Here is a 27,718-nt window from a genome sequence, read left to right on the forward strand (position 1 = left end):
TAAAGCTCTTCACTTTTCCTGGCCTTTCCTGGATTACTTACTGCACGTCACTCTCCTCTGCCCGGCCAATCTAGCCTGCTCACTTTTCCTCATGAATGAATAAAAAACTATTAATTAAGTCCTTACTGTTTGCAAGGCACAGAAGATCCCCCTAGCAAAGCAGAGAGCCTGAACTCATCAGGAGCTCATGTTTTTGTTTTTCTTTTATTTCCAGTTATAAAAAAATTTTTTCCAAGTTAAAAAATTTTTAATTTTAAATTTAAAAATTTTTTAATTTAAAATTTAAATTTTTAAAAAATTTAAAATTTTAACAACAAATTTCCACATGAGTTTTCCAAATTTATATAATCCAAACTGTCCCCTTCCCTTCTTCCCTCCCCTTTCCCAGAGCTGACAAGCAATTCACTCTGGGTTATCCATGTATTATCACACAAAACATGTTTCCATATTATTCAATTTTGTGAGCGAATTATCTTATAAAAGCCAAACCCCAAACATGAGCCCAAAGAAACAAGAGAAGAATCGTATTCTTCCATCGGCATTCTGACTTCAGCAGTGTGTCCCAAGTCCCTCGGGATCGTCCTGGATCATCGCATTGCCGAGAGTAGCTCCGTCTACCCCAGGATTGCTGTCACTGTATACAGTGTTTTCCTGGTTCTGCCTATTTCACTTGCATCAGTTCATCGAGGTCTTCCCTGTTCTTCCTGAAATCCTCCCGTTCATCCTTCCCAGGTATTCCATCACCCTCACACGCCACTATTTGTTCCGCCACTCCCCAGGGGATGACCACACCCATAATTCCCAATTCTTTGCCCCCTCACCAAGCACAGCTCGAAATATTCTTGCACCAACAGGTCCTTCCCCCTTTTTATGAGCCCTTTGGGGTACAGGCACAGCTGCGTTATTGCTCCATCAGAGGCTTCGAATGGTTTTATAGCCCTTTGGGCATGGTTCCAAATCACAGGGGCTCCCATTCTAAGCAGCTAAAGAAGGTCTGACTTCGAGTTGCATGGTTAAGTCTCTTGGTCCTTAGGGTGCAACTTTGATCCCTATTAAAAGGCAAATTCTCCCGAGATAATTAGCATTTTAAGTTGTTACTCATGTCAACCCCCAAAATAACTCATAACTGCCAGAGCAGTATTAAGAAGTCTTGAGGACAGCTGGGTAGCTCAGTGGATTGAGAGCCAGGCTTGGAGATGGGAGGTCCTGGGTTCAAATCTGGCCTTAGATACTTCTTAGCTGTGTGACCTTGGGCAAGTCACTTAATTCCTATTGCTTAGCCTCTGGCTTGGAACCAATACACAGTGTGAATTCTAAGACAGAAGGCAAGTGGTTTGCTTTTTTAAAACAAGAACAAGTCTTTAATCAAGAGGAGGGAGACAATGACGACTGCTGTCTCAGGGAAGACACACAGGAATGGGGTAATTGGGAATTTCCACTGAACCAATGAAGATTAGGGCCTACTTAGATTTATAGAGGGGGTGAAGGGCATCGGCCCCGCCACCTGCTAGGGAAGGAAGCCCTAGCCACCAACCTAAAGGACTGGGAGAGGCCGGCTGCAATAGCCGGAGGTTAGGGAGATCCTGGCAAGTCATTAAAGCTTTAACTCTCTTTAGGTGAGTTCTCCAGCGTTTGTTGTTCAATCTGGGGGAAAGGCTCCATCTGGGGGTTTCCTAAAGGCAGGCTATCAGGGTCAGTGCAAGGGTTACAGAAAACAAGGGTGTCACTGGCCATTTGGGGGCAGAGCAGCTCGGTGGTGCAGTGGATAGAACACCAGGTCTGGAGCCATAAAGATTCATCTTTGTGAATTTAAATTCAGTCTCAGACATTTACTAGCTGTGGGACCCTGGGCAAGTCACTTCACCCTGTTTACTTCAGTCTCTTCATCTGTAAAATGAGCTGGAGATGGAAATGGCAAACTAGCTATGTAACCCTGGACAAGTCACTTAACCTTTTTTTTGCCTCAGTTTCCTCTCCTATAAAATGAGCTAGAGAATGAAAAGGCAAACTAGCTATGTAACCCTGAGCAAGTCACTTCAACTTTTTGCCTCAGTTTCCCCTCCTGTAAAATGAACTAGAGAAGGAAATGGCAAACTAGCTATGTAACCCTGAGCAAGTCACTTCAACTTTTTGCCTCAGTTTCCCCTCCTGTAAAATGAACTAGAGAAGGAAATGGCAAACTAGCTATGTAACCCTGAGCAAGTCACTTAACCTTTTTTGCCTCAGTTTCCTCTCCTGTAAAATGAGCTGGAGAAGGAACTAGTAAACCTCTCTAGTATGTCTACCAAGAAAAGCCCAAATGGGGTCACAGAGTAAGACATGACTGAAGAACACCAACATTTTTATATTATATTATATATTATTGGCTTATATGTAACATAATTATTATCTATTCTATGTGATATAATACTAGGATATTCTATAGGCTACAGAATAACATATTACACAGAGCACATTATTCTACATTGTATTCTATCATTTCAGTCTGGATGGGCGTGATGGGAGGAGAAAAGCTTCAGGGTCGTGGCCTGTGAAGAGGATGCTCCACACTGGCGAGTGCTGTGCCCAAGTTCTCCACCCCGGAGCACTCTCATCCTTCGTCCTCTCCTGAGTCCCCTCCTGAACCCCGAGGCTGCCTGGGGGCTGTCCTCCTTTCCCAAGTAACCCAGGAAGAAGCTCTGGCCGAGCAGAAGGAAAGAGATCTGGGCTGGAGACTGGCACGAACCAGGGATTCTGCGCAGGTCTCTCGGGAGCCCAGGGAAGACAGGGTGGGCACGGGGAGAGCCTAGGCAGAGTCGCCTGCCCTCCAGCATCTCTGGGCAGAGCATCCAGGCTGAGAAAAGGGGCACGGAAAGGTCGGCCTCATCCCAGCCTTCCTCTCTGCCTGCCTCTCTGGCCCCCGATTTCCTTCTATTCTCTGTTGTTTCGTTATGGAAATGTTTCCGGAATTTTGCCTTCGCCCCAAGAGGTCAGAGGTTGTCCGGCCATAAATAAGGGCGAAGGAAGGCCGGGGGGGGGGGGGAGGGCACCTTTCCCCGGGACTTTGGAATTTTCCTAACTGGGGGCTCAGAGCGATTGTGACTGAACTCTGCTCTCTTCGTTGAGAATAAGCTCGCCAAAGCCAAGGAGGAGCGAGCTAAGCAGATCATCCTCTCTGTTCGCCCTCCTTCCCTCCCCTCCTTTGGGTTTTTCTTAGCCAAAGTTCCAGAGAGAGAGATGGCAAAGGGCAGGTGGCCAAGAAGAGAAGCAGCGAGCCATGGGGGAGGCGTGACAGGCCGGACAATGGAGCTAGAGTGTTTCACAGGCACAACGGGCTCTTTGGAGATCCGGCCAAGACCGCTTCCTCGTCAGCCGTTGGCGCATCCTTCCCAACGGACAATCCAAGGCAGAACGATGGGTAGAGCTAGAGCCAGGACCAGGAATTCTCTTCCAGCCTATCCTTCCTAGAAGCTGGAGAAGGAGGGTTTTTTCCTGACTTTTCTAGATGTTTTTCTGGGCAGTGAAGTTCGCAGGAGCTGCAGTTTGTGCCGAGTCTTCTCTGGGCCAAGCTCCCTCTCTCTTCCTAGCATGCCTTTTGAGGTGGGCGGAATCCGCTCCACAATTCTCCATCAGAGGATCATGGTCGGTCCGGATCAGGCCCTGGAGAACCGTTCTAGATCTCGCTCCAGATCAGCTCGGGTCCAGCCCAAAGCCCCCCCTGCTGGGATTCTGGGCTCCAGTGGGGCACACCCAGCCCTCACTCTGTGTCTCACCCTTCCCTGAGCCACGTTCCCACGCAGCAGCCCCCTCCCAGCTGGCCTTTCCCAGAAGTTTGGTCAGCTCCTCTCCCGCCACTCCACGTTGTGGAGTGGGAAGAGTTTTGTCTTGTTTTCAACCTACCTTCCATCTTAGAGCTGAGACGCTGTGTTGGTTACAAGGGAAAGGAGTGGTGAGGACTGGGCAGTGGGGGTTAAGTGACTTGCCCAGGATCCCACAGCCCGGAAGTGCCTGAGGGCAGATTTGAACCCAGGACCTCCCAGGGTTCCGTCTAGCTCTCCAGCCAACTGCGCCTCCTAGCTTTCCCCGGCAAAAGTCTCAAGATACATCTTAGGCTTAAGATGGTGATTCCTCCTGAGGACATTGTTATAACTGAGAGTCATCGAAACTGATGGACAAAGTACTCTCTTGGTCAAGAGCCTTGGGGATCCCATCCTGGTCCTCTGTGTGTGTGTGCGTGTGTGTGTGTGTGCGTGTGTGTGCATGTGTATGCACGTGTGTGCGTGTGTGTGCATGTGTGTGTTTGTGTGTGCGTACGTGTGCGTGTGTGTGTGTGTGTGTGTGTGCTGGTCACCCAGCAGGCCTGTTCTCCAGCCCTCTAAAGCAGCCCTAGCTCAGACAGAGGAGGGAAAAGGCAGCGAACAAGCCCCAGTGAGTGCTGGGAACCTGGGAAAGCCTGTGGAGAGGGAGAGAGAAGCAGAGACGGACAGATCTGAAAGGAGACGGCCATGGAGCAGCCGGGGCCGTCCTCCTTGCTCCCTCCCAGCCAAGGGGAGAACAGCGGCTCCCCTTTATCAAGCCATCCATTCCTGGTCCTCCCAGAAGGCCGGGGGGCCCGGCCCTTCTCTCCGGCAGGGACCAAAGGCTGAGGGGAGGCCGTTCCTTTAAATGCTCCTCTCTGTGTCTGAGCCAAGAGGAGGTGAGGCTGGGGGAGGCGGGGAGGACAGGGACTAAGCCCAGAGGGAGCCATCTTCCTTGGCTCCACCTGGAACCCATTGGAGAACAGCCTTTGGCCCCATTCCTCCGGCCCTCGGGGCTCCCTCCTCTTGGCCAGGGCTGAGCCTGCCCCAAACCCTCTAGAGAAACCACGGAGAGGGGTGGCCGGGAGCCCAGGGGGCAGTGCCGGGACTGCACTGGGGGGGCCCGGGCTCCGAGAGCTCTGGCTGGGTGGCCCGCTTGCCCGGCCCTCGCCCTCTTGTCTTAGAACTGTTCCTGGGACAGATGCCCAGAGCAGCCTTCCTTGGCCCCTCCCCAGACAGAGGGTCGTGGATTCGAGAGGGAGTTTGGGTAAACCCTCATCTTGCTTCCTAGAATCAATGCAGGAAATTGGGTCCAAGGCAGAAGAGCGATAAGATCTAGGCAACAGGGCGAAGTCGCTGGCCCAGGGAAGCTGGGACAGCCGAGCCCTCCTAGAGGAGCCCTCCGGCCCTTTGGGGATGGGAGCTCCTGGAGAGGAGGGACTCAGCCCTGGGGACGGGCTTTTACGTCCCCCATCAGCTTCCTTTCTGGCTTCCTGCTTCAGGTTTCTCCCTTCTCTAGTGTGTCCTCTGGAAAACTTCCAGAATAAGCTTCCTCAAGCAAAGGCGTGTTGACACTTCTCTCCTGCTCGAAGATCATCAGACACTCGCCAGGAAGTGTCTGAGGTTAGATTTGAACCCGGAACCCCACCTAACTGGACAGATGGGAAAAAGAATTTCAGGGAAGAGACGCAACTTGCTCCAGGTGACAAAGCAATGATGTGACAAAGGCAGGACTTAAATCTGGGTCTTCAGGTTCTCTCCCCCCTTATTATACCCTGTGTTCTTGATTTTTGTGGGGAGCTCTCTGGGGAGGCTGATGCACCCCCTTTCAAGGCCACGTTTGTAAACGCATAACATCAAACAGACAAGATGACAAAGGAATCGATTACACTGAACTCCAGGTCTCCAAAAGCTTTTTTTAAGTTCAGGAATTGTACTAGATCAAGCTACCTTTCAGAGGAGCTACTGGGTGGTGCGGTGGACACAGTATCTGCTTGGAGCCAGGAAGACTCATCTTCCTGATATTGCATGACCCTGGGCAAGTCATTTCTCCCCTGCCTAAATCTGGAGAAGGAAGTAGCAAAGCTCTGCAGTATCAATGCCAAGAAAATCTCAAATGAGGTCACACAGAGACCAAGAAGATCAGACATCAACAACAGTGCGCAGGCTTGTCTGGAATCCTGGCACCATCTTTGTGGGGATTGAAGTCTTGTCATTCCTGACTCAGTGCTACCTCACTGCCCAGAATGATTAGCCCTGTTGTTGCTATTGAGTCGTTTGGGGAGATCTTGGCACAAACATCGGCGGTTTGTGATTTCTTTCTCCAGCTCATTTTGCAGAGGAGCAAATAGAGGTAAAAGGGGTGGAGTGACTTGCCCAAGGTCACAGGACTAGTGTCTGAGGTCAGATTTGAACTCGGGTCTTCCTGAATCCAGGCTGGGCACTCTATTCCCTGCTTCACCTGGCTGCCTCCATTTTATTGTTCTTGTTCGGTTGTTTTTCGGTCCTCTTTATGGCCCTATTTGGGAAGGTTTGTCATTTCCATCCCCAGATCTCTGTCCAAGGTCCCACAGCCAGGGTCTGAGGTTGGATTTGAATTCAGGTCTTCCTGCCTCTAGCCCCGGCATTCCCTAGCTGCCCTTGGATTTCTTTAGGCTGGGGATTCCTATCTGTTTGCTCTCTCTTCCTGGAGGATTCTCCTTTTACAACATTTGATTTGCTTGTTCCCTGGTCAACATTTGCACAATTGCACAACTTACAACATTCCTCTTAGCTCAGGCCTTCCTTGAGCTCTTCCTGGATTTACTGCATTAGTTGTAGGGCTATGGGGCAAAGTCTGGCTTGCTGTCATATTGGGGGGCATTGAAGGACACAGTTTCAAGATGCTGAACTTTGTGCCACGTTATCTATACCTTCAAGGGGCCTTTCCAGTGGCCCTGCAGCTGAACACTCCAGAAGGAGTGCTCTCTTCCATTTAGGAGGTGAGCTCCTGGAGAGAAGGGACTCCTCTTCCCATCTACATCCCCTGTACCTGACACAATTCTTGGCACAGGGTACAAGCTTTTACATTCATTTGTCAGCTTCCTTCTTGGCTTCCAATTTCTCCCTTTCTCAATGCACCCTCTGAAAAGTTTCCAGAATAAATTCCTAAAGGAAAGGTTTAGTTACATGACTCTCCTGCTCTGAGATCATCTGTGGCTCCCTATGTCATAAAACAAACTTTTTTTTTTGGCTCAGTCAGCATTCAAGGTTCTGCCTCATTTGACTCTCATGGACTTTCCCAGGCTCATTTCCACACTACTCCCTTTTAACATTCTATATGTTCAAGGAAATTGGCCCACTTGCCACTCCCTAAACGTGCTATTCCTTCTTCCTCAGTGCCTTGGTGGAAGTTGCCCTTCCCTCTAGCGTGGCTGAAATGCTCTCCCTCTTCACCTCAGTGGTATCAAACAGCATTTATGAGGTGACCACGATGTGCCAAGCACCATGTCAAGGCCTGAAGATACAAAGAAAGCTCCTGACCCCCAAGGAACTCAGAGTTTAATAGGAGAAACAACATGCAAATGGTTATGCACGAAAAAAGATCTCCAGGGAGGGTGCACCTAGGAGAAGGTGGAGACAACCAACGGAGGAAGGGGGATTGGAAAACTTCCCCTAGACAGTGGGATTTTAGCTGGGACTTAAAGGAAGCCATGGAAAGCAGAGGATTGAGATGAGGAGATGGCACTCCAGGCATGGGGCACAGCCAGGACAAATGCATGGAACCTTTCAAGATGGTGCCCAGAGGTGGAAAAGTGGGGAGGGGAATTTTTCTGGTCTTTCGCCTTCATGAACAAGAAACCAGGGGGATCTGGCATCAGCCGTCAACGTGGTGGGAATGGGACAACCAGAATCCTAGACCAGGCATCTGGGCCAGAACAAAAGCCTTCATCGGTGGCCTTAGAGGGCTGGGTGCTCCCAAGGACTCGGGAACTTGTCACAAAAAAACATTGCAAAGCAGGAAGGGTCAGAAGGGCAGGAGAAGACTTCTCACTCTCTTTAGAGGGCAGCTCAGGAGGACACGGCATTTGGGCAAGGAGCACCCAGGACAAGGCACAGGCACACCTACTCTCAGATCAGGGTTTTGAAAGAGGTTATTAGCCTAACTCCTTTGATAATCCTTTGGAGACCTAGTTTCTTGTTTTGTTTTGAAGCAGAGAGTCATGGGATGGAGTGGGTGACACTAGGCAGGTCATCCTGTATCAGAATATTTTTCTTCTTGGAAAAGAATATCTCTCCATCTCTTTTTTTAAACCCTTACCTTCCTTCTTAGAATCAATACTGTGTATTGGCTCCAAGGCAGAAGAGTGGTCAGGGCTAGGCCATGGGAGTCAAGTGACTTGCCCAGGGTCACTCAGCTAGGAAGGGCCTGAGGTCAGGTTTGAACCCAGGACCTCCCAGAAAAGATTATCTTGTATGGGCCTTTCCAGCTTTGAAAGAATTTGTCTCAATGGCTTTTGGGGAGTCAAAAAGTCCTATTGAGGGGAAAAGAGCCACATTCTATCTCTCCTCTCCTGATCTTCCTAGTCACCTATGCTATTTCTGAAGGAATATGTACAGCCATCTAGTCAAATGCATCCATTTTTCAGATAAGAAAACTGAGGCCCATGGAACAAATAGGTGGCTTAGTGGATTGAGAGCCAGGCCTGGAGAGAGAGGTCTTAGGTTCAAATCTGGCCTCAGATACTTCCTAGCTGTGTGACCCTGGGTAAGTCACTTCATTGCCCAGCCCTTACTGTTCTGCCTTGGAAGCAATACACTGTATTGATTCTAAGATAGAAGGTAAGAGGGTTTTTTTTTTAATTAAAATAAAGATTTTTAAAAATTGAAAGAAAAAGAAAACTGAGGCCCAGGGAGTTGAAATGTACTTTCCAAGGGTGCCCATCTGTACAACGAGAACTGCATTTTAGTGGATCTAGAATTCGAAGCCAAGTCTTCTCTCTAAACTAGGGCTTCTTGATTTTCCTTCCTTCTCTTCTTCCTCCTTCCTTCCTCTCTTCTCTCCTCCCTTTTTTTCTTCCTTCTTTCCACTGGACCCCTTCTTGGAATAATCCTTTGAAGATGCATAAAGTGAAGCTCATCTAATTATAGAGGCCGCCAACTGTATTTACCAAAAACAAGTTCATGGCCCCCAGCTGGAGAGCTCCCATCCTAAGGTCTCTCTGTGGTCCTCCATAGACTGCCTTTCTTCCTCCCCCCCCTCCTCCCCCCCTAAAGCCCATCCTGCTCAGATTTCCCCCTAACTCTCCCCCTTGCCCATTGGGGTGTATTTGAGCCCGAGGGCTGCCATCTGGCCCCCGGCTTGGGTTTCTGCTTTGGTGGCATGTCTCTGGAGTCTCCTCCCTTTGGCCTCTCAGAAGGGCAGGGGCAGCTTCACCTTCATCTCCCGGCTTCCCGGATTTCCATCAGGACTCATCTGAAAGCGGCCCTTTGTGCAGGGAGCTGGGGCCACCCCCGCCCCCTCCAGGGCCTTCCTTCTGCCCGGACCTCCCATGTTTTCTACCTGAATTTCGCTAGATTTTGACTCGTTTCCTTCTTTTCCCGTTTTCTCCCACTGGGATGGGCTTTTGCTCTTCCGTGTTTGCCCAGCTCTCAGCACATAGTAGGCGCTTGGCAGATCGTGTAGAGCTCTGGCCCTTAAGGTTTGGGGCCCTTTTTGTTCCCATCCCTCCCCGCCTCGGGGTAGACTCCAGAAAGAGATGGAAAGAGCTACCCGAACTGATGCAGAGGGGAATAAGCTGAGCCGGCCGAACGTTAGAGCAGTGACTGCCGCATTGGGGAAGGGCGAAGACCTGGCTACCCTCGAGGGGCTTGGGGCGAAGAACGCGTCTCTCCAGCTCCAGAGAAAGGCCTGCTGGGTCGGCTGCGATTGCCCCCTTTAGTGTCTTCGGGTTTGGCTCATTCTCTCACAAAGATGACTAGGGACAGGTTTCGTGCGATGGATACCCCAGCTCTAACCCCGATCAATTGCCGGCCAGCTCCGGGAGGGGAGAGGAAGGGAGACAATTTGGAGCTTATAACTTTGGAGAACTTATGCGAAATTTCATAGGGAAAAAGCATCCCTCAATGGACAAGCGTTTCTTCTGGGCCTACTGTGGGCCGGGCACTATCTTTTCCCAGCCAAGCATGCCTCGGTGCCTGCGCCCAGGAGCACCCAGATCGGTGTAGTTTAGTTGAACTGGGGACCCGCTGGATTATCTGAGGAAAGCAACCGGCAAGGGAACGTGCTGGAGCTCGCTGACAGGCTGGAGGCCTCAGTTTCCCCAGCCGTACCCCAGCTACGGCTGGAGAGTCAGGGCTGGGACCTGGCCAGAGCTCCTTCTGGGTTAGCTAGAGACTGCCCTACAGCGCGTCGCCGGAGGGAAGGTGGAGGAGGGGGTCTGGCGCGCGCCCGGGCAATCTCGGGGGGCGGGGGGAGGAGGCACCCTCTCCCGCCCGCGCCACGCGGCTCAGCCAATGGGAGCGCGGGCCCCCGAGCTTCGCCGCCGTCCGCCGTCCGCCGCCCCTGGTGCTGAAAACGGCTTCCGCGCGCTCCCCTCCGGACCGCGCCAGCGCGCGCCGCCGTCACTGCCGCTGCTCCTGCCGCCGCCGCCTCCAGGACCATGGCCCCACACTCTGTGTCCGCGGGGGCCCCGCCGCGACTCTTCACTTGGGACGAGGTGGCGCAGCGCTCGGGGCGCCCCGAGCGCTGGCTAGTGATTGACCGCAAGGTCTACGACATCAGCGAGTTTAGTCAGAGGCACCCAGGAGGCTCGCGGGTTATCAGTCACTACGCCGGCCAGGATGCCACGGTGAGCCCGGGGTTCCCGAAGCTAGCAAGACAGAAGCTCGGGGCGCCGAGCTCCTCCGGGGGCTGGGGGACAGGGCAATGAGGCGGAGGTTCGGGGCACTGCGATCCCCAAAGGGGCAAGGAAGGGGGGCCTGAGGAGTTCCAGGACTGCAGTGAGGTGAGCAGAGGGTGCAGAGGCTCGGGGCGCTGAGCTTCCCCAGGGGCAGGGAAAGGCGGCCGGAGGAACCCCGAGGGCTGCAGCTCGGGGAGAGGAGGTTGCTGGGGCTCAGGGCGCTGGGCTCCCTCAGGGGCAGGAGAGGGGGCCCAAGGAGCTCCGGGGCTGCAGCGCGGGGAGCAGGGAGTGCAGGGACTCGGGGTGCTGCCCTTCTGCTCCCGGGCTCTGATGCCACAACACACGCCGGATACAGGAAGTTTGGAACCTCAGCCGGAGTGGAGAGCGGAGCTAAGAAAGCCGGGAAAGTGGGGCCACAAGGGGGGGCGGGAGGAGGGGAGCGAGGTCTTCCTGGAGGGCTGCGGCCGCTGCTGGAGGGTTTGGGCGCCTGCGGTGGGTGGGCCAGAGGCAGCAAGCGGGGTTTCCTCGTGCGTTGGAAGGGCAACGGGGGCACGTGAAGGCTTCCAACCCAGGGGTCAGGGTGGTTAACCGAGGCTTGCGGAGAGAGGGGAATAGTCCCCACTCATGGAGCTGGGACCCCGGGACAAAGGCAGGGTGGTTATCTGGGTGACTTTGGGTCGAGGGGCACATCCGAGTGGAAAGGGCAGCCAGTCCCTAAAGGAAGGTCAGGGGGGCTCGGATGCTTGAGCCAGGCTCCAGCCTAAGGGCAGCAGGAGAACGCGGGAGGCTGGGGCTGCTGTCCGGCTGTCAGGCCCAGAGGCTGGGGGAGAAGACACTGCCCCCACTGTCAGTCTAGCGGGGAAGCCGTGGCTCGGACCCTTGTCCAGACCGGACCAGGCGGAGATACCCTCTGGGAAGGCACTACAGCGAGAATAGGGAAAAGAAGGCTGGCACCTCGGTGATGCCCCAAGAGAGACCTGCCTCAGGCGGGACTGCGGGCTGGACTAGGAGCGCCAGAGGGGGCCTGCGGCCATGGCTGCTCCAAGGACTCGGACCTCGGCCTCACTCGGGCTTCCAGAGGCTGCCCTCCACTCCTACCCCCACCTCAGCCTCGGGCCCAGGCTGCCCATTGCCCCATCCCTCCTCCGCCCAGGCAACTCCCTCTTCCCCACCCCAGGGTGGGGGACCGCGTGCCTCTGGCCACTCATCCCAGACCTTTCCCTTCCCTTCATCCCTCCGAGCTCGGACTCTGGCTAGCCACCCTGAGAAGGAAGAAGCCTGGCCCCGTCCCGGGTCTCCTCCTGCCCCGCCAGCCCTCCAGGTCGGCTAGAGTCCCAACTGGTTGCCCTAGAGACCGAGCTTGCGCAGCACGGCTGGGAGGCTGGGAAGCTGGGAGGGGCGGGGCGTCCGCTGCCCGGCCGAGACCTTTCCGTTATGTGACTTTGTCCCGACTGTGGGGGTGGTGATTGGTCCTAACGGGTGGTACCACCGCGCCTCGGTCCCGCCTCTGCCGCCTCTCGTCCAATGGGAGCGTGGAAGCGGTTCCTGACCCCCGGGGGGAGGGGGAGCAGAGGTGAGTCCCACTCTACGGAAGAGGGAGAAGAACATCTGTGAAACTCCTGCTGCCTTTGGGAGACACCCTATTTACAGATGGGGAAACTGAGCCTGAAGGAAGGGTCGTGACCAAGACTTGGGCCTTCTGAGCACAAGCCCCTCTGCTAGGATCCTTGACTATGTTGGGGAGCTCTGCACCTGATATGGTCACCCAGTGCTCCTTACCTAGATCCTAATTCACCCTCTCTGCCGCCCCGCACCCCAGGGTGGTAGGTCTTGCACCATCCTCACCTGGTGAAGCTCCGACTGGGCTCACGTGCCAGGAGGGGTTGGGGGTTGGCACAGGTGCCAGCTGGCCACCTTTCCTCTAATGCTGAATTTAGGAGCATCTCCTCCATAGGGGCATCTCCCCACGGAAGGAGCTGCCCTGTCCCTTCACCCCTTGTGGGCACTGGGGAGCGCCTGGGTGTCCTTTGCCCCCCCCCCACATCCTGCCAGTCTTCAAGTCTTAACATCCCCAGACACTCCAACCAGCCCACAGAGCATTCCCTTTCTTTTTAAATTCTACCCATATTTCTAACATTCTTTTTCAGTTTTAAACCAAAATTCTCTCCCTCCTATCTCTCCCCCATCCCTGGAGAGGGCAAGCAGTATAGTGATAAAGGCTAGGCAATGGGGGTCAAATGACTTGCCCAGGGTCACCCAGCTAGGAAGTGTCTGAGGTAAGATTTGAACCCAGGACCTCTGGGCCTGACTCTATCTACTGTGCCATCCAGCTGCTCCTTAGAAATATTTTTTACAGCAAGAAAAAAGAGAAATTTGCCCTCGGAGTTCCTGCCTTCTCTCTGGAAGTGGCCAGCACTTTTCATCAAGTCTTCTGGAATTGGCACTGCCTCTTGTATTGATCAGGGTAGCTCAGGCTTTCAGAGTGGGCATCATAACAGCATTGCTGTTACTGGACCTTCTCAGTTCACTTTGCATCAGTTCATGTAGGTCTTCCCATGTTTTTCTGTAATCACTCCCCACCTCATTTCTTAGGGCGCAGGACTATTCCATCACAACCATATGCCACAACTTGTTCAGCTGCTCCCCAATCAATGGGCATCCCCGCATTTTCCATGAAAAGAGCTGCTCTTAGATAGGTCTTTTCCCTTTGTTCTCCTTGGGATAGAGATTAGTAATGTTATTGCTGGCCCAAAGGGCACACACAGTTTTATAGCCCTTTGGGGATTAATTCCAAATCATTCTCCAGAATAGTTAGAGCCATTAATTTCTAACCCAGTGCCTTCCTCTTTCTCGCCCTTTCAGGGGTTTTTTGGAGGTTATTTCAGCATAATAGACTCACAATCATGCCCTCTGCCTATGTAAACTCCTTCTAACTGCCCTAATTATGATAATGTTCTCAGGAGTTCCATGTATCATCTTCCCTGTTGGAATGTAGTTTATTAAAATGCTTATGATTACTCTTTCATGTTTACCTTTTTTGTGCTCTGCTTAAGTTTTGTGTTTGAATGTCAGTTTTTCTGTTTGACTTTGGCCTTTATCAAGAGTGTTTGCAGGCCTCTATTTCATCAAATATCTATTTTCCCCCCTGGAAGATTATACTCCATTTTGCTAGGTAAGTGATTCTTGGTTGTAATCATAGTTCCTTTGCCTTCTGGAATATCATATTCCAAGCCCTCTGCTCCTTTTACATGGAAGCTGCTAAATTTTATGTCATCTTAACTGTGCCTCCATGAGATTTAAATTGTTTCTTACTGCTTGAAGCATTTTTTTTCTTTCACCTGGGAGCTCTAGAATCTGGCTACAATATTCCTGGAAGTCTTTATTTGGTTATCCCCTTCAGGAAGTGATCAGTGGATTCTAGCCATTTCTCCTTTACCCTCTAGATTTAAGATATTACAGCGATTTTCCTTGATAATGTCTTGACTTATGATGTATAGGCTCTTTCTTTGGTTATGGCTTTCAGGTAGTCCAATAATTATCTCGTCTTCCCAATTATGTCTTCTTGATCTCTTTTCCAGGTCAGTTTTTTCCCCAATAAGATGTTTCACATTTTCTTCCATTTTTTCATTATTCTGATTTTTTTCTTGATGTCTCATGGAATCATTAGCTTCCACTTATCCAATTCTAATTTTTAATTTTAAGGAGTTATTTCTTCCAGTGAGATTTTGTGCCAATTCTGTTTTTATGTTATTTCCTTCAGTGAATTGTTGTGCCTCTTTTCAAAGCTATTAATTCTCCTTTCATAATTTTCTTGTCCCACTCATTTCTTTTCCTAATTTTTCCTCTACCACTCTTATGTCGTAGTCTGCCAGAAATTCTTGTTGGACTTGTGGCCAATTCACATTTTGTTTGAGCCTTTGCTTGTTGTCTTCTTGACCTTCCCTGCCACCATAATAGCTTTTTATGTCAAGTTCTTTGTGTATGTGTGTGTGTGGCTTGTTCATTTTTTCTAGCCTATTTTTTGACTTTTCACTTTATGTTAAAGTTGGGTTCTGTTCGTGGAAGGGGCACAGTCCTAAGCTTCAGGCTTTTTTTTTTTTTTGCTACTGTTTTCAGTGATAGTTCTGGAGGTCTACAAGTTCTTGGTGCTTCCAAGTTGGTGTGATCCTGGAAAGGTTGTAGTCATTGCTCTCTTGGTCTTTGCTCTGGTCTTTACCAGGATGGATTTCTGTTCTCCTGCCGTTATAAAGTCTGATACTCCCTGTTGGTGCTCTCCTTTGCTCCAGGACTGTGAAAGGGGCCTCTGTTCCCTTGTGAGCAACCCCTAGCATGCTTATCCTCCCTAGAATAGCAAATGGGCAACAGGTTTGCCAGTCAAAACCAGCTACACCCAGTGCCAGCAAAGGTTCCCCTGCTATCTCTTTCTGACTAGTTGTATGACTATAGACTTCCTTATGGTCTCTGGGCTGAGAGTTCCTGAAGCTACCACATGTGTGGGCTCTGGACAGGCCTCTACCAGACCTTCCCTCTGGTGTCACAAACCTCTCCTGCCAACCTCCAGAGTTTTCTTTAGCTGGAGAAATGTCTCGCTCTCTCCTTTTGTCAGCTCTGCTGCTACAAAATGTCATTTGAGGTCTCATTTTCAAGTCGTTTGGGGGGAATGTTGATAGATTTCCACTGCTTTGCCTCTAATTTGCCATCTTGGCTTCCATAGAGCATTTTTTTCCTTAAAAAAATCCTTTAACCTCCTCTGGGATCAGTATTGTGTATTGGTTCCAAAGCAGAAAAGCAATAAGGGCTAGGCAATGGGGGGGTCAAGTGACTTGCCCAGCTAGGAAGTATTTGAAGTTAGATTTGAACCCAAGACCTCCCATCTCTAAGCCTGGTTCTCAATCCACTGAACGGTAGTGGCACCAAACAGCATTTTCCCAACACCCCTTCCCTATCCCAGTTGCCTTCTGAAGAACGCTCTTTAGCTTAATGTCGCCTCCAAAATGTTGGAGCCCAGAACTGAGCACTCACACCAGGTAGGCTCTGAAAGCCCTCAGGAAGTGGTATAGAAATGAGGCTGTCCCTTGCTCTTGGGTTCCACGCCATTCTTGGAGGGTCCTAATTTCATCCACCGGGCATTCCCTCCAGGTCTCCACCCCTCTGGCCTTGTGCCAGATGGTCTTATTGATTTCCTAGGGCTGACCAACCTTTTGCCTTCCAGCTGTCCTGGTGATGAGGAGAGAAACATACAGTCTGTCACCACCTGTCCTTGGGGTGTTTCCAGAGATTGTATTGTGCTGGTTTGGCCCTGAGAGCACCTAGCAGAGAGGCTGATTTAACTCAGGGCCATCCATTACTCACTATTACTTTTTTAAAAATGAGATTTAGACTTCGCCTACATGCCAAACCACTTCCTATAACCCCTCCCTCTGAGCCTCCTCCTCAGTGCCAGGGTTTCAACATTTTTCTTCCCACCGAAAAAGGCTGTAGGGCATTTAGAGCAGGAGAAGGTCATCCAGGCCAACACATACTCATTTCTAACTGAGAAAACAGGAGGTGACTTCCCAAGGGGGGTTAGTGGTAGATCCGGGTTTACCCAGGCTGTTCTTTCCTCCGAACCTGCTAAATTCAGGGAGCTGCTGCTGCTGATTTACCTTCTGTCCTGGTCCTAGGTTTTGGCTCCAAGGCAGAAGAGCAGTAAGGGCTGATTAATCAGGGATAAGTGACTTACCCAGGGTCATACAGTTGGGCAGTGTCTGAGTCTAAATTTGAAACCAGGACCCCCATCTCTAGGCCTGGTTTTCCATCCGCTGAGCTACCTTGTTACCCCAGGGGAGCTGTTTTAAGCAGGAGTTATGGGCATATATGTATACTAATCAGTTGTTTGCATGATTGCAACAATCAAATAAGTTTCTGAGGAACTGTATGGCTTGCCAAGCCCTTGTGTCGCAACCACCCTGAGGAGCAGGTAGTAAAAGTTTAGTTCTTTACTGTTGTGGTTAAGGGCACCACTGCTTCTCCCAGTCCTTGATTTTCTACCTCCAGGGCCTTGGTGACTCCTTACCATCAGTTGCCAAGTCTTGTCCACTCTGCTTCCTGGGATGTCAGAGACGATTGCCTGGTTTCACCCAGAAGGGCTTTATGAGGTTTTCTAGGCCAAATCCACATTTTACAGAGAGGGGACTGGCCTAAGGTCAGAAAGGCAGTAAGTAGTAGTTGAGATGGAATTTGAACTCGGGTCCTCTGATTCCACAAAGCATTCTTCTTTCCACTGTGGCCCAGCGATGCCTCTGTCCATCACGTCTCTGCCATTCCAACCCTTCTCTCGACACTGGAGGACACCACCTTCCCCAGAGTCCTCCTCCCAGATCCCTCTTCAGTCTCCCGACTTTCTTCTTTTTTGCTTCTTTCAAGGCCCATTTCTTTTTTTTTTTTAAATATATTTTATTTGATCATTTCCAAGCATTATTTGTTAAAGACATAGATAATTTTCTTTTCCTCCCCCCCACCCCCCATAGCCAATGCGTAAGTCCACTGGGCATTAGATGTTTTCTTGATTTGAACCCATTGCTTTGTTGATAGTATTTGCATTAGAGTGTTCATTTAGAGTCTATCCTCTGTCATGTCCCCTCAACCTCTGTATTCAGGCAGTTGCTTTTTCTCGGTGTTTCCACTCCCATAGTTTATCCTTTGCTTATGAATGGTGTTTTTTTCTCCTAGATCCCTGCAGATTGTTCAGGGACATTACACCGCCACTAATGGAGAAGTCCATTACGTTCGATTATACCACAGTGTCTCAGTCTCTGTGTACAATGTTCTCCTGGTTCTGCTCCTCTCGCTCTGCATCACTTCCTGGAGGTTGTTCCAGTCTCCATGGAACTCCTCCACTTTATTATTCCTTTTAGCACAATAGTATTCCATCACCAACATATACCACAATTAGCTCAGCCATTCCCCAATTGATGGGCATCCCCTCGTTTTCCAGTTTTGGGCCACCACAAAGAGCGCAGCTATGAATATTTTTGTACAAGTCTTTGTGTCCATTATCTCTTTGGGGTACAGACCCAGCAGTGCTATGGCTGGGTCAAAGGGTAGATATTCTTTTGTCGCCCTTTGGGCATAGTTCCAAATTGTCAAGGCCCATTTCAAGTGAAGTTCTTTGCTCCTCGTGGTCAGTGCTCTGTGTTCCCAACTCTACCAAGCGATCTGATCTATATGTTGAGTCCCCAGAAGAAGGCAAAGTTGTGAGGGCCCCTCTTTTTAGAAAACTCTTCCCTTCTGTCTTAGAATCAATCCTAAATATCAATTCTGAGGCAGAAGAGTGGAAAGGGTTAAGGATTTGGGGTGAAATGACTTGCCCAGGGTCACCCAGCTAGGAAGTGTCTGAGACCAGATCAGAACCCAGAGAACAGAGAATGTCTTTGCATCCCTGGTGCCTTTCACAGATGAGGCAAATAATAGAAGCTGGAATCTGTCCAGTAGGTCTCTGCACCATGATGCAGCCTCAGCTTTCCCTCTAGTCTATTAATCCCTGTGACGGGTTTGTTCTGCCAGTTTGGGCATTGCCTACTTTGTGTTTTTCAAGGACTCGCTTGTACTTGGATTCTTATTCCAATCTCTGTAAGTTCCAGGTCAAGGAGTTTGGGTTTTATCCCCTAATGAATGGGAAATCGTTGAAGATTTGGCAAGCAGAAGAGTCCCCAAGGCAGGGTGGAAGGCTGGGATCATGGCGCCCGAGTAAGGGCAGTTCCTGGAAGAGGAAGACCTCCATGGCCTCGTTAACTCGGACCAGCCTGAGCTGCCCCTAGCTCCTCAGTCCTTCTAATTATTTACTTACCTAGGACTCCATCCCAACATACTGCCCCAAGGATCTGGGGATCCCTACTTCAGATCCTGGTGCTCAGTTCGGGTTTTAGCCCAGAGTTGCTTAGGTTTTAACGTTTTAGGAACAGTGGAAAATTCCCACCAGCCCCTCCCCGCCAGCCTTGCCTGGGGCCATGCCACCCCTAGAAGAGCTGTTCGAGGTCAGGGTTTCCACCCTCAAATACCCAGGGAGATGCTGGGAAGCCTGGTGCTCTTCCCTCCCAAGGAAGAATGGCCTTGGGAGCTGAGCAGCTCTTAGCCTCAGGATGCAGAGTGCCAGCGCTGAGCTTGCTGCATCCTATCAGGGTCTGGGAAGCAGGTGGTCCTGGGGCCACGGGCCTCTTGTCTGGGCTGGTCAGCCATGGGGAGGGGAATTCCTGGTCTCCTTGCTAGGCTGGGCTCGGGCTGCTCTCTCAATTCTCCTTCTCTTGGTTCCTTTAGGATCCCTTCACGGCATTCCACATCGACAAATCCTTGGTTCGGAAGTACATGAATTCACTGCTGATCGGGGAGCTGGCTCCTGACCAGCCCAGCTTTGAGCCCAACAAGAACGTGAGTTGTTTGGAAGGGCCAGACCAGGGGGTGAAGGAGGGGCCTGCTCTGGGGTCTCCCCACACTCTGTGCATCTCAGGCTGCCCCTCCGGGATCCGCTGGGATCATCTCTCCAAGGAAAGGGATAATAACAACCATTAATAATGAGAAGAATCCAGGGGCAGCTGGGTGGCTCAGTGGATTGAGAGCCAGGCCTAGAGACAGGAGGTCCTAGGTTCAAATCCAGCCTCAAACACTTCCCAGCTGTGTGACCCTGGGCAAGTCACTTGACCCCCATTGCCTAGCCCTTACCACTCTTCTGCCTTGGAGCCAATACACAGTATTGACTCCAAGACGGAAGGTAAGGGTTTAAAAAAAAATAATGAGAAGAATCCCTTGGATATCCTTGTCACGATGAACACTTCTGGGGATGGGGAGCTCATGACTAGAACTGTACCCTTCTCCAGAGGACAGTGGCTCCTCCAGCTCAGGGCTCCCCACCCCTCCCCATTATCCTCTCAGACGCAGCCACCTTGTCAGTCCCTTTCCTTTCCTAGGATCAGTACTGTGTGTTGGTAACCAGGCAGAAGAGCAGTAAGGGCTGGGCAGTCGGGGTTAAGTGACTGGTCCAAGGGCTCACGGCTAGGAAGTGTTTGAGGTCAGATTTCATCCCAGGATCTATCCACTCCAGGCCTGGCTGCCTTGGTCAGTGCCCCCCTAGAGGCAGCACCTGTCCATCCCTGCAGGCCGAGGACGCCCCAGGGAGCAGGCACAGTGGGGCATGCTGAGCCTCCATTCGATGCCCACAGCTGCCCTGACAGGTAGGCTCCAGCTGGCTGGGGTCAGAGCAAGCACCAGCCTCCTTTCATTCCACAGAAACAACTGACGGATGAGTTCCGAGAGCTGAGGGCCACCGTGGAGAGGATGGGGCTCATGAAGGCCAGCCCCCTGTTCTTCAGCCTCTACCTGCTGCACATCCTGCTTCTGGATGTGGCCGCCTGGCTCACGCTCTGGGTCTTCGGGACGTCGATGGTTCCCTTCCTCATCAGTGCGGTGCTACTCAGCACAGTCCAGGTGGAGACCCGAGCCTCCCGCCCCCTCCCCTGCTTTGGTCCAGGGGGGACCTGTAGAAAGGAAGGAGACCCCAGACTCAGGATCAGGGCTGGGAGGGGGCTTAGAACAGGGGGTGATGGGGCTGGGAGGGGGCTTAGAACAGGGGGTGATGAGGCTGGGAGGGGGAGCTTAGAACAGGGGGTGATGGGGCTGGGAGGGGGAGCTTAGAACAAGGAGTGATGAGGCTGGGAGGGGGAGCTTAGAACAGGGGGTGATGGGGCTGGGAGGGGGAGCTTAGAACAGGGGCTGTCAAAGGGGGCTTAGAACAGGGGGTGATGGGGCTGGGAGGGGGCTTAGAACAGGGGGTGATGGGGCTGGGAGGGGGAGCTTAGAACAGGGGCTGTCAAAGGGGGCTTAGAACAGGGGGTGATGGGGCTGGGAGGGGGAGCTTAGAACAAGGAGTGATGAGGCTGGGAGGGGGAGCTTAGAACAGGGGGTGATGGGGCTGGGAGGGGGAGCTTAGAACAGGGGCTGTCAAAGGGGGCTTAGAACAGGGGGTGATGGGGCTGGGAGGGGGCTTAGAACAGGGGGTAATGGGGCTGGGAGGGGGCTTAGAACAGGGGGTGATGGGCTGGTGGGAGGGTGCCAGAACAGGATGTCTGAGCTGCAGCAGAGAGGCCTTTGGGCCGGAAGCCCCATCCTGTAGTCCTAGAATGTGAACACGCAGTAAAGAATGTCGGATTTCATCCAAGATCCTTCGGCTCCCCCGCACGGGGCCCCTCTTGGGCCTGGGCTTGCCCGAGGTCAGGTAACTGGCCTGGGTCTCTGGCCGTCAGGTGCCCGGCCTAGGTGGCAGATCAGCCTGCCCAGACTCAGAGACAGCTTTACAGGGCTTGGGCCACGCTCGGGCCGCCCGTTGATTCTCCCCTGTAAAGAGGAGCCTCCAGGCTAAGGGCAAAGACAGCCTCCAGGACCCACCTAGGGCAGCCCGTGGGTCTAGAGCCGGAAAGACTCGAGTTCCAGTCTGGCCCCAGGCAGTGCCTGGCTGTGTGACCCTGGGCTGGTCACTTCACCAGCTGGCCTCAGTTTCCTCCTCTGTAAAATGAGCGGGGGGTGGGGGTGGGGCACAGAGCTGCCTCGGTTTCCTCCTTTGTTGGGCGGGGGAGCCGTGACTCGTGGCTGTGCCTCTGTCCTAGGCCCAGGCGGGCTGGCTGCAGCACGACTTCGGGCACCTGTCTGTGTGCCGCACGTCCACGTGGAACCACCTGATCCATCACTTTGTGATCGGCCACCTGAAGGTTAGCAGGCGTGGCCGGCGGGAGGGGGGCAGTGCTGGGGGAGGGGGAGGGGAGTGAGAGGGGGGAGCGGGCCCCTCCTCACACCTCAGGCCGTGCCGCTGTCTCAAAGGGAGCCCCGGCCAGCTGGTGGAACCACCTGCACTTCCAGCATCACGCCAAGCCCAACTGCTTCCGTAAGGACCCCGACATCAACATGCACCCCTTCTTCTTCGCCCTGGGGAAGGTTCTGTCTGTGGAGGTGAGAGGTGCCCCCGTTGCTCGTTTCCTTGTGGCTGGGACCCCCAGACCAGAGCCCCCGGGGCCAGCCCCCTTCTCCCCACACTTGTACCCGGCGCCAGGGATTGTTTGCTGGGGACCTCCGAGGCGGGTGCTTGGTGGTGGCTGGGCCTGGAGTCGGGAGGACCCGGGTTCAAATCTGGCCTCAGACAGCCGTGAGACCCTGGGCAAGTCACTGAACCCTGAAGCCTCAGTTTCCTCCTCTGGAAAATGGGGATAATAGCAGCAGGGTCCCCAAAGCTAGTGTTGTATGGAGAGGACAGACACCGTTTCTCCAAGTCTCTGAGCCCAGGGAAGGGATGGCCAGCATCAGAGAAGGGGGGTGCGGAGAGAGACCCAAAGCCCTGTGGGCTGGGGACGGGAAATCAGAGAAGGCTTCCTGAAGGTGTCCAGGTAGGTGTTCAGTAAGTGGAGGGAGTGGGGGCAGCCTAACTGAGGCCTGGAGGCTGCATCCTGGCAGCATCCATAATGCCCATCCCTTGACTCCGGGTCCCTCCAGACATTTCTTGGCCCTGCAGATGCTTCCTCCAGCAGGGTTCCCTTAAGGTACACACAGTGCCTCCCCCCAAGTCACACAATCCATCATTCAATCAACAAACATTTAGTAAGCACTTGCCAGGTACTAAGAGTCTGAGGCGAGATTTGAACCCCAGCTCCTTCTCAGTGTGTCTCTGAAGGGCTCGGTGGGTGGTGAGGCTGGGAAGGCGCCCCTGGGCCCACAGAGCTGGGACGGGGCTGGCAGCGAGGGGGAAGGACAAGCCCAGCCTCTGGCTCAGGCCGCCAGCCGTGACCTTGGCATAAGAGGGGGGCAATGGCGGGGACAAAGGTTCGGAGGTGGGACCTGCCACCCACCGTGGTCTGGCCCCTATGACACCGGCCCCCTCTTTGCAGCTCGGGAAGCAAAAGAAGAAATACCTGCCATACAACCACCAGCACAAGTACTTCTTCCTGAGTACGTGCGCGGGGGGAGGGGGGTGGGGGGGGACCCTCATGCTCTGACGGAGGCTCTGCTCCTGCCCAGAAAGGGAGCCCCGGGCCGGCGGCTGTGCCTGAAGGGCGGCGGTGGAAAAAAGCTAGTTCTGGGGTCACCTCCGCCGCCTGAGCCTCAGTTTCCCCGTGTTCAGGGAGAGGCCGACAGCAAGAAGCTCTCCGGGGCTTCGCCTTGTGCTCCCTGCCCGGGGCTGGCTCGGTCCTTGTCCCGGGGCGTCCGGATGGCAGCGGGGGCAGCATGGTGGTGCGGGGGGGGGGGGGGGGGCGTGGTGGTGGGGGCCGGGCGGTGCTCACGACCTCTCACCTGGTGTCTTTGCAGTCGGGCCCCCCGCCCTGCTGCCGGTCTATTTCCAGTGGTACATCTTCTACTTCGTGGTCCAGCGCAAGAAGTGGGTGGTGAGTGTCGCCCTCCCCGGGCTGGGCTCTGCCTCAGGGAAGGGACTTCTGGGAGGCCTGGGAGACGCGGGGCAGAGCAGGCAGAAATGCTTCACTGAAGACTGCGAGCACAGGCGTGGTGGGGCAGCCAAGGAGAGGCCCAGGCCGGGCGAGCCTAAAGGCCTCCCTTCTTTATCTCAGGACTTAGCCTGGATGATCTCCTTCTACCTGCGGATTTCCCTGACTTATATCCCCCTGTTGGGCCTCAAAGGCTTCCTGGGCCTCTTCTTCATTGTCAGGTACCCCTGGGGGCCTGTGGGGGGCATCCTAGGGCTCCCCTGGTGCCGGGGGAGCTCAAGCTGCATCTGCTCTGCTTCCCCAGGTTCCTGGAGAGCAACTGGTTCGTGTGGGTGACCCAGATGAACCACATCCCCATGCACATTGACCACGACAGGAACGTGGACTGGGTGTCCACTCAGGTAAGAGGGCATCTGGGAGGGTGGGGGGGAACCCTGCTGTGGGTGCAGCCCTGGGGCTCCCCTGTGACCAGGCTCCCCCCCCCCCCCAGCTACAGGCCACGTGTAACGTGCACGAGTCCTTCTTCAATGACTGGTTCAGTGGACACCTCAACTTCCAGATTGAGCACCAGTGAGTCTGGGGGCAGGGAAGGGCAGCAGAGTAGGGGCAGGGAGAATGGGGGCCCCCAGCAGAAGTATGGGGGAGACCGAGTAACAGGAAACCTAGGGTCCCATAGATCCACCCCGCAACTTTACAGAGAAAGCCGAGCCCCAGCATGGGGGCAGGGAGGACGGGGCCCCCAGCAGAAGTATAAGGGAGGGGCAAAGGAACAGGAAACTTGGGGTCCCGTAGATCCGCCCCCCAACTTTACAGAGCTCACCGTTTCCTTTCCTTCCCCATCAGTCTTTTCCCCACCATGCCAAGACACAATTACCACAAAGTGGCCCCGTTGGTGCGGTCCTTATGTGCCAAGCATGGCATCGAGTACCAGTCCAAGCCTCTGCTTTCCGCCTTTGCCGATATTGTCCAGTGAGTACCTGGTCCCGGAGGGTCCCTCGGAAGGGAGAGGAGCTGCGGCCTTAAGCCAGGAAGCCCAAAGGGCACATTCTGAAGTGTCCCAAGTCTCCCTTCTGGACGTCGGCCATCCCTTCTCCAAGCCTTCCCGTCTCCAGGCTCCTGGCCAAGCCATCTTCCCAGGGTTCCACCTAGGGATCCTGCTGGGCCTGCTCTCATCTCGTCCCCTTTGGGGACGCCAAGTTCTAGCCAATGGATGAGTCCCTCTGCTGACTTCCTCCTCCTGCTAACCCCGAATCACGGCTTCCCGAGGCAGAAAAGGGAAATCCCTGCCCTCCTTCCAGGGCTCCCCCCACCTGGTCACGGTCCCTTTGCTACAAACACGAGGCTCCCGGGTCACCCTCCGTCACTGCTCTTAGCCCGGATAGGTTTTCTCCCTCATTTTAGGCCAAAGGTTCCTCTCCTGGGCATTTAGCAGTCAGTGCAGACTCTCTCAAAGGCCTGCCAGTGCTAGATCCAAGTGAAACAGACCTTCCTCTCCAGAAGAGACCATGTGTAGATGAGAGGCGTCTGAGCCGAGCTGTGGAGGGCACAGGCCATTCCCTTACCCATGGAGGTCACCCTGCCCCTGCCAGGGCCAGTCCAAGGACGGCCAAATCCTGGCTTCCCCAGAGGCAAAGGGAAGCCATGTGGTTGAACGCCCTGCCTGATGCCAAGATCCCTTGCCAGTGGAGTGGTCCACCCTGGCCCCGCTCATCCTCTTCTCTTTCTTTGCCTCCACAGCTCACTGAAGGAGTCTGGACAGCTCTGGCTGGATGCCTATCTTCAAAAGTAAAGCAGGAATCTCTGGAAGAGGAGGAAGAGGGGCTCTTGTGCCAGAAGCAGGGGGAAGGAAAAGGGACTTTGCCACTTCAATTTTCATTTCCAGCACAGACTGGGAAGATGGGGAAGGAATGATTAGGGGTTCTGCCCCTACTGACTCCCCTTTATCTGCTAAGGTCATAGTTTGGGGCCAGGAGGGGAAATCATGGCAAGACAATGAGGAGAAGCCTTTCGGTGGCCGGTGACGTTCTGGATCCTTTCTAGGTGGGCAGGGAGTAAACCGAGCAAGAGCAAGAACAATGAACTTCGAGTCAAGAAAGATTTAGAAAAAACATTTGACCACTTGGGGTTCATCAGAGGAACCATACCCCGAAGTCAGAGGAGGGAGAGGCCAAGCTGAATCCCCCCAGCAATAGGGGCTGCTGTTTTCCCCATTCCCCCCCCCCCACCCCAGCTCCAGAATGATTGGCACACTAGCAAGAGAAGAGTGGCACTTGGAGGCTTTGAATAATGCGTCCAAACCTAGAATTCCTAACCTGTTGCTTGGAGCCATATTCCAAGGCACAGGCCCATAGCACAGCCTCTAGAAGTGAGAAGCCCCCCCACACACACACACAAGCATCTCCAGGGGGCGCTTGGGGAATCAATGGGGGAGAGATGTTCCTTGCTCCGCTGTTGTCTGCCCCCTATGCCGTACCCAGGATGCACAAAGTGGATTTGGTTCTAACTGTGGCCCGTAACTTCCCACGTGGCACACAAAGCGGCTGCTTCATTGGAAGATCCCCAACACTCCATTTCCCCTCCATCGCCACCTAAAGAACTCCAGGAGCTGGGTAGCCCGGAGTTATTCCAGGCCTCCAGGAGGCTTCACAGGACAGCTAGGCTTTCCCCACTCTTCTCCCTATTTGCCTGTCCACAAGTTCTAAGTCATGGAACTGTAGCCAGCCAGGATGAAGGCTAGGAAAGGCTTCCACAGGGAAGTCCACAGGGACGGGGGTGGTTGGGTCGTGCTATGAGCCTAAATTACCCGAAGGTAGGACAATGAAGGCCAGGCATGTGGGCTCATTGGAACATTGGTGCCCCGCCTTGGCTGGTGCCACATGCAGACACCAACTCCCAGCAGAGGGAAATAACCTTTGGCTCTGCGTGTCTGAGAGGATACTGGGGAGCCGACTCGCTCGTTCTGTCAGCAACATTCCAAGCCTTCCCAACTCCCGGCAGGTCCCAAACAATAAGTAAGGGCCTCGATCCTTCTCTCCCCTGGCAGATGGATCATCTGGCAATCATGGCGGGGGATCCTGCAACCCCTTCAGGGCAATAAAAAGGCCCAGAGACCATCTTGAGTGAGGGAGCAGTTAGGGCACAGCCTGGATGGCTGAGTGGGCCTCCAAGATGGGTCTGATAGGTGCGAGCTTGCTGGCTGGCTGGGCCACGGAAGGGTGGCTTTGAGGCTGCGTGTATCGGAATGTAGATGGAAGTTCAGAGGGGTTAAATGTATTTTTCCAAGTAGACTATCCTTCATTTGGTCTTGCCAGGCAATGCCAACAAGCCCCATCTTGGTCCAGGCTGCCGCCCCCAATTCCCTGGCTCTCACTCCAGGACCAGAGGTGCTAGGGAGTTCTCCTTGCTACCCACTGCCTCCTAGGCTTTGGTGCTACCAAGAGGGGGCCACATGACTCTTGTAAGAATTTCAGTCACCCTGGGGACCCCAATCTTTAAGGTGGCCTTGTGTGCTGTACCAAGGCCTGCCTACACTACTTTTCAACAGTGTGGCCTTCCCTCTTCTTGGCCTTGCCCTTTGGTCCCTCAGTAGCAGTGGGAATGACCTGTAACAGGCTTCAGAAAAGGGCGCAAACATCTCCCCCATCTTGTTCGGTTTCGTCTCGTCTTCCCAGATCCCATCAGGTGGCAGCGACTTCTGCTAGACCTGGTTCAGTGCCTGTGCCAATGATGCTGTTTAAAAATCAAGGCTGTAACGATGCTGATGAATAAAATGATGTTTGCTCCAACAGCCACTCTCCCTCCTCACATCTCGGAATGAACTGCAGCCACTAAATGCTTTGGGTCTACTGGGCAGGAGCAATGGGTTCATTACAAGCAAGGCCCTAAAAGCAGGGGGAAATGCTCAGCCAGCTGGAGTCTGTCTGCTGTTCTCACTGCTTCTCCTCGGCCTCATTTGCCTTGCATCCCTCTCCCCCCACTCCGGCCTACTTTGAGCCAGGTTTTTTTTTGCAGCAATGAATTCGAGGTTGGCTTTTAAGCCTTCCCAGCCCAAGCTGGGTACGTCTGCCTTCTTAGCCCAACAAGCCTAATGCTACTTGGAACGCAGAAAGCTCTTGGGCGCAGCTGCAGAGGCTCCTCTCTCCCTGCCCCATGTCCGCTTAGCTGTCAGAACAACACCGTTCTGAAGAGTTCATTGATTTGTCAAATGCTGTAAAACTGCAGCCACCGGGAAAGCGAGCCAAGGCCAGCCCATATTGATTCTCCTTCCACTGGTTGAAGGCCTCCAAAGGAAGGCTGACCAGCTCCCCTGAGAACAAAGCGCCCACCCAACAGCAGCTTCCCCACAAAGGCCACTCTCCCCCGCCTCCCTAACAGGCAAAGGGATCTGCCCCAGGGTCTGGGAGCCACCAGGGCTTCCTGGCGACATCCGGCTCAGCCCTCGGATGCTTCCCAGGGTCAGCCTAGTTTAGGAAGTGCTCCCAGGTCTCTGGATGTCCTGGGTGCCTGCACTGGCCTCTGTCAAATGTTTCCCCCAAGGCTTGGAGGGCCACCTCAGTCCCAGTTTAATCCTCCGGTGACCCATTCTCTCTGCCAGCCTTGAATGGCC

General features: G+C 53.4%; 1 protein-coding gene and 1 long non-coding RNA gene across 2 annotated transcripts; one reads left to right on the forward strand and one right to left on the reverse strand.

Moving 5' to 3' along the window:
• Positions 1–7,299: 7,299 nt before the first annotated feature.
• Positions 7,300–12,647, reverse strand: LOC130455162 (uncharacterized). The gene is made up of 2 exons (XR_008913083.1): positions 11,873–12,647; positions 7,300–11,578 (listed from the first exon to the last, which is right to left on the reverse strand). It is a non-coding gene; the product is annotated as an uncharacterized LOC130455162 (long non-coding RNA).
• Positions 10,165–26,899, forward strand: FADS1 (fatty acid desaturase 1). Its single transcript, XM_056803571.1, has 12 exons — positions 10,165–10,606; positions 18,953–19,063; positions 19,919–20,116; positions 21,292–21,393; positions 21,503–21,631; positions 22,561–22,621; positions 22,979–23,055; positions 23,236–23,333; positions 23,417–23,513; positions 23,603–23,682; positions 23,956–24,081; positions 24,850–26,899. Exons 1-12 carry the CDS (start codon positions 10,418–10,420, stop codon positions 24,899–24,901), a joined length of 1,320 nt encoding a protein of 439 aa, XP_056659549.1. The 5' UTR covers positions 10,165–10,417; the 3' UTR covers positions 24,902–26,899.
• Positions 26,900–27,718: the final 819 nt, after the last annotated feature.

The sequence above is a fragment of the Monodelphis domestica genome, chromosome 6 (genome assembly GCF_027887165.1).
Source record: "Monodelphis domestica isolate mMonDom1 chromosome 6, mMonDom1.pri, whole genome shotgun sequence".
Lineage (NCBI taxonomy): Eukaryota > Metazoa > Chordata > Mammalia > Didelphimorphia > Didelphidae > Monodelphis > Monodelphis domestica.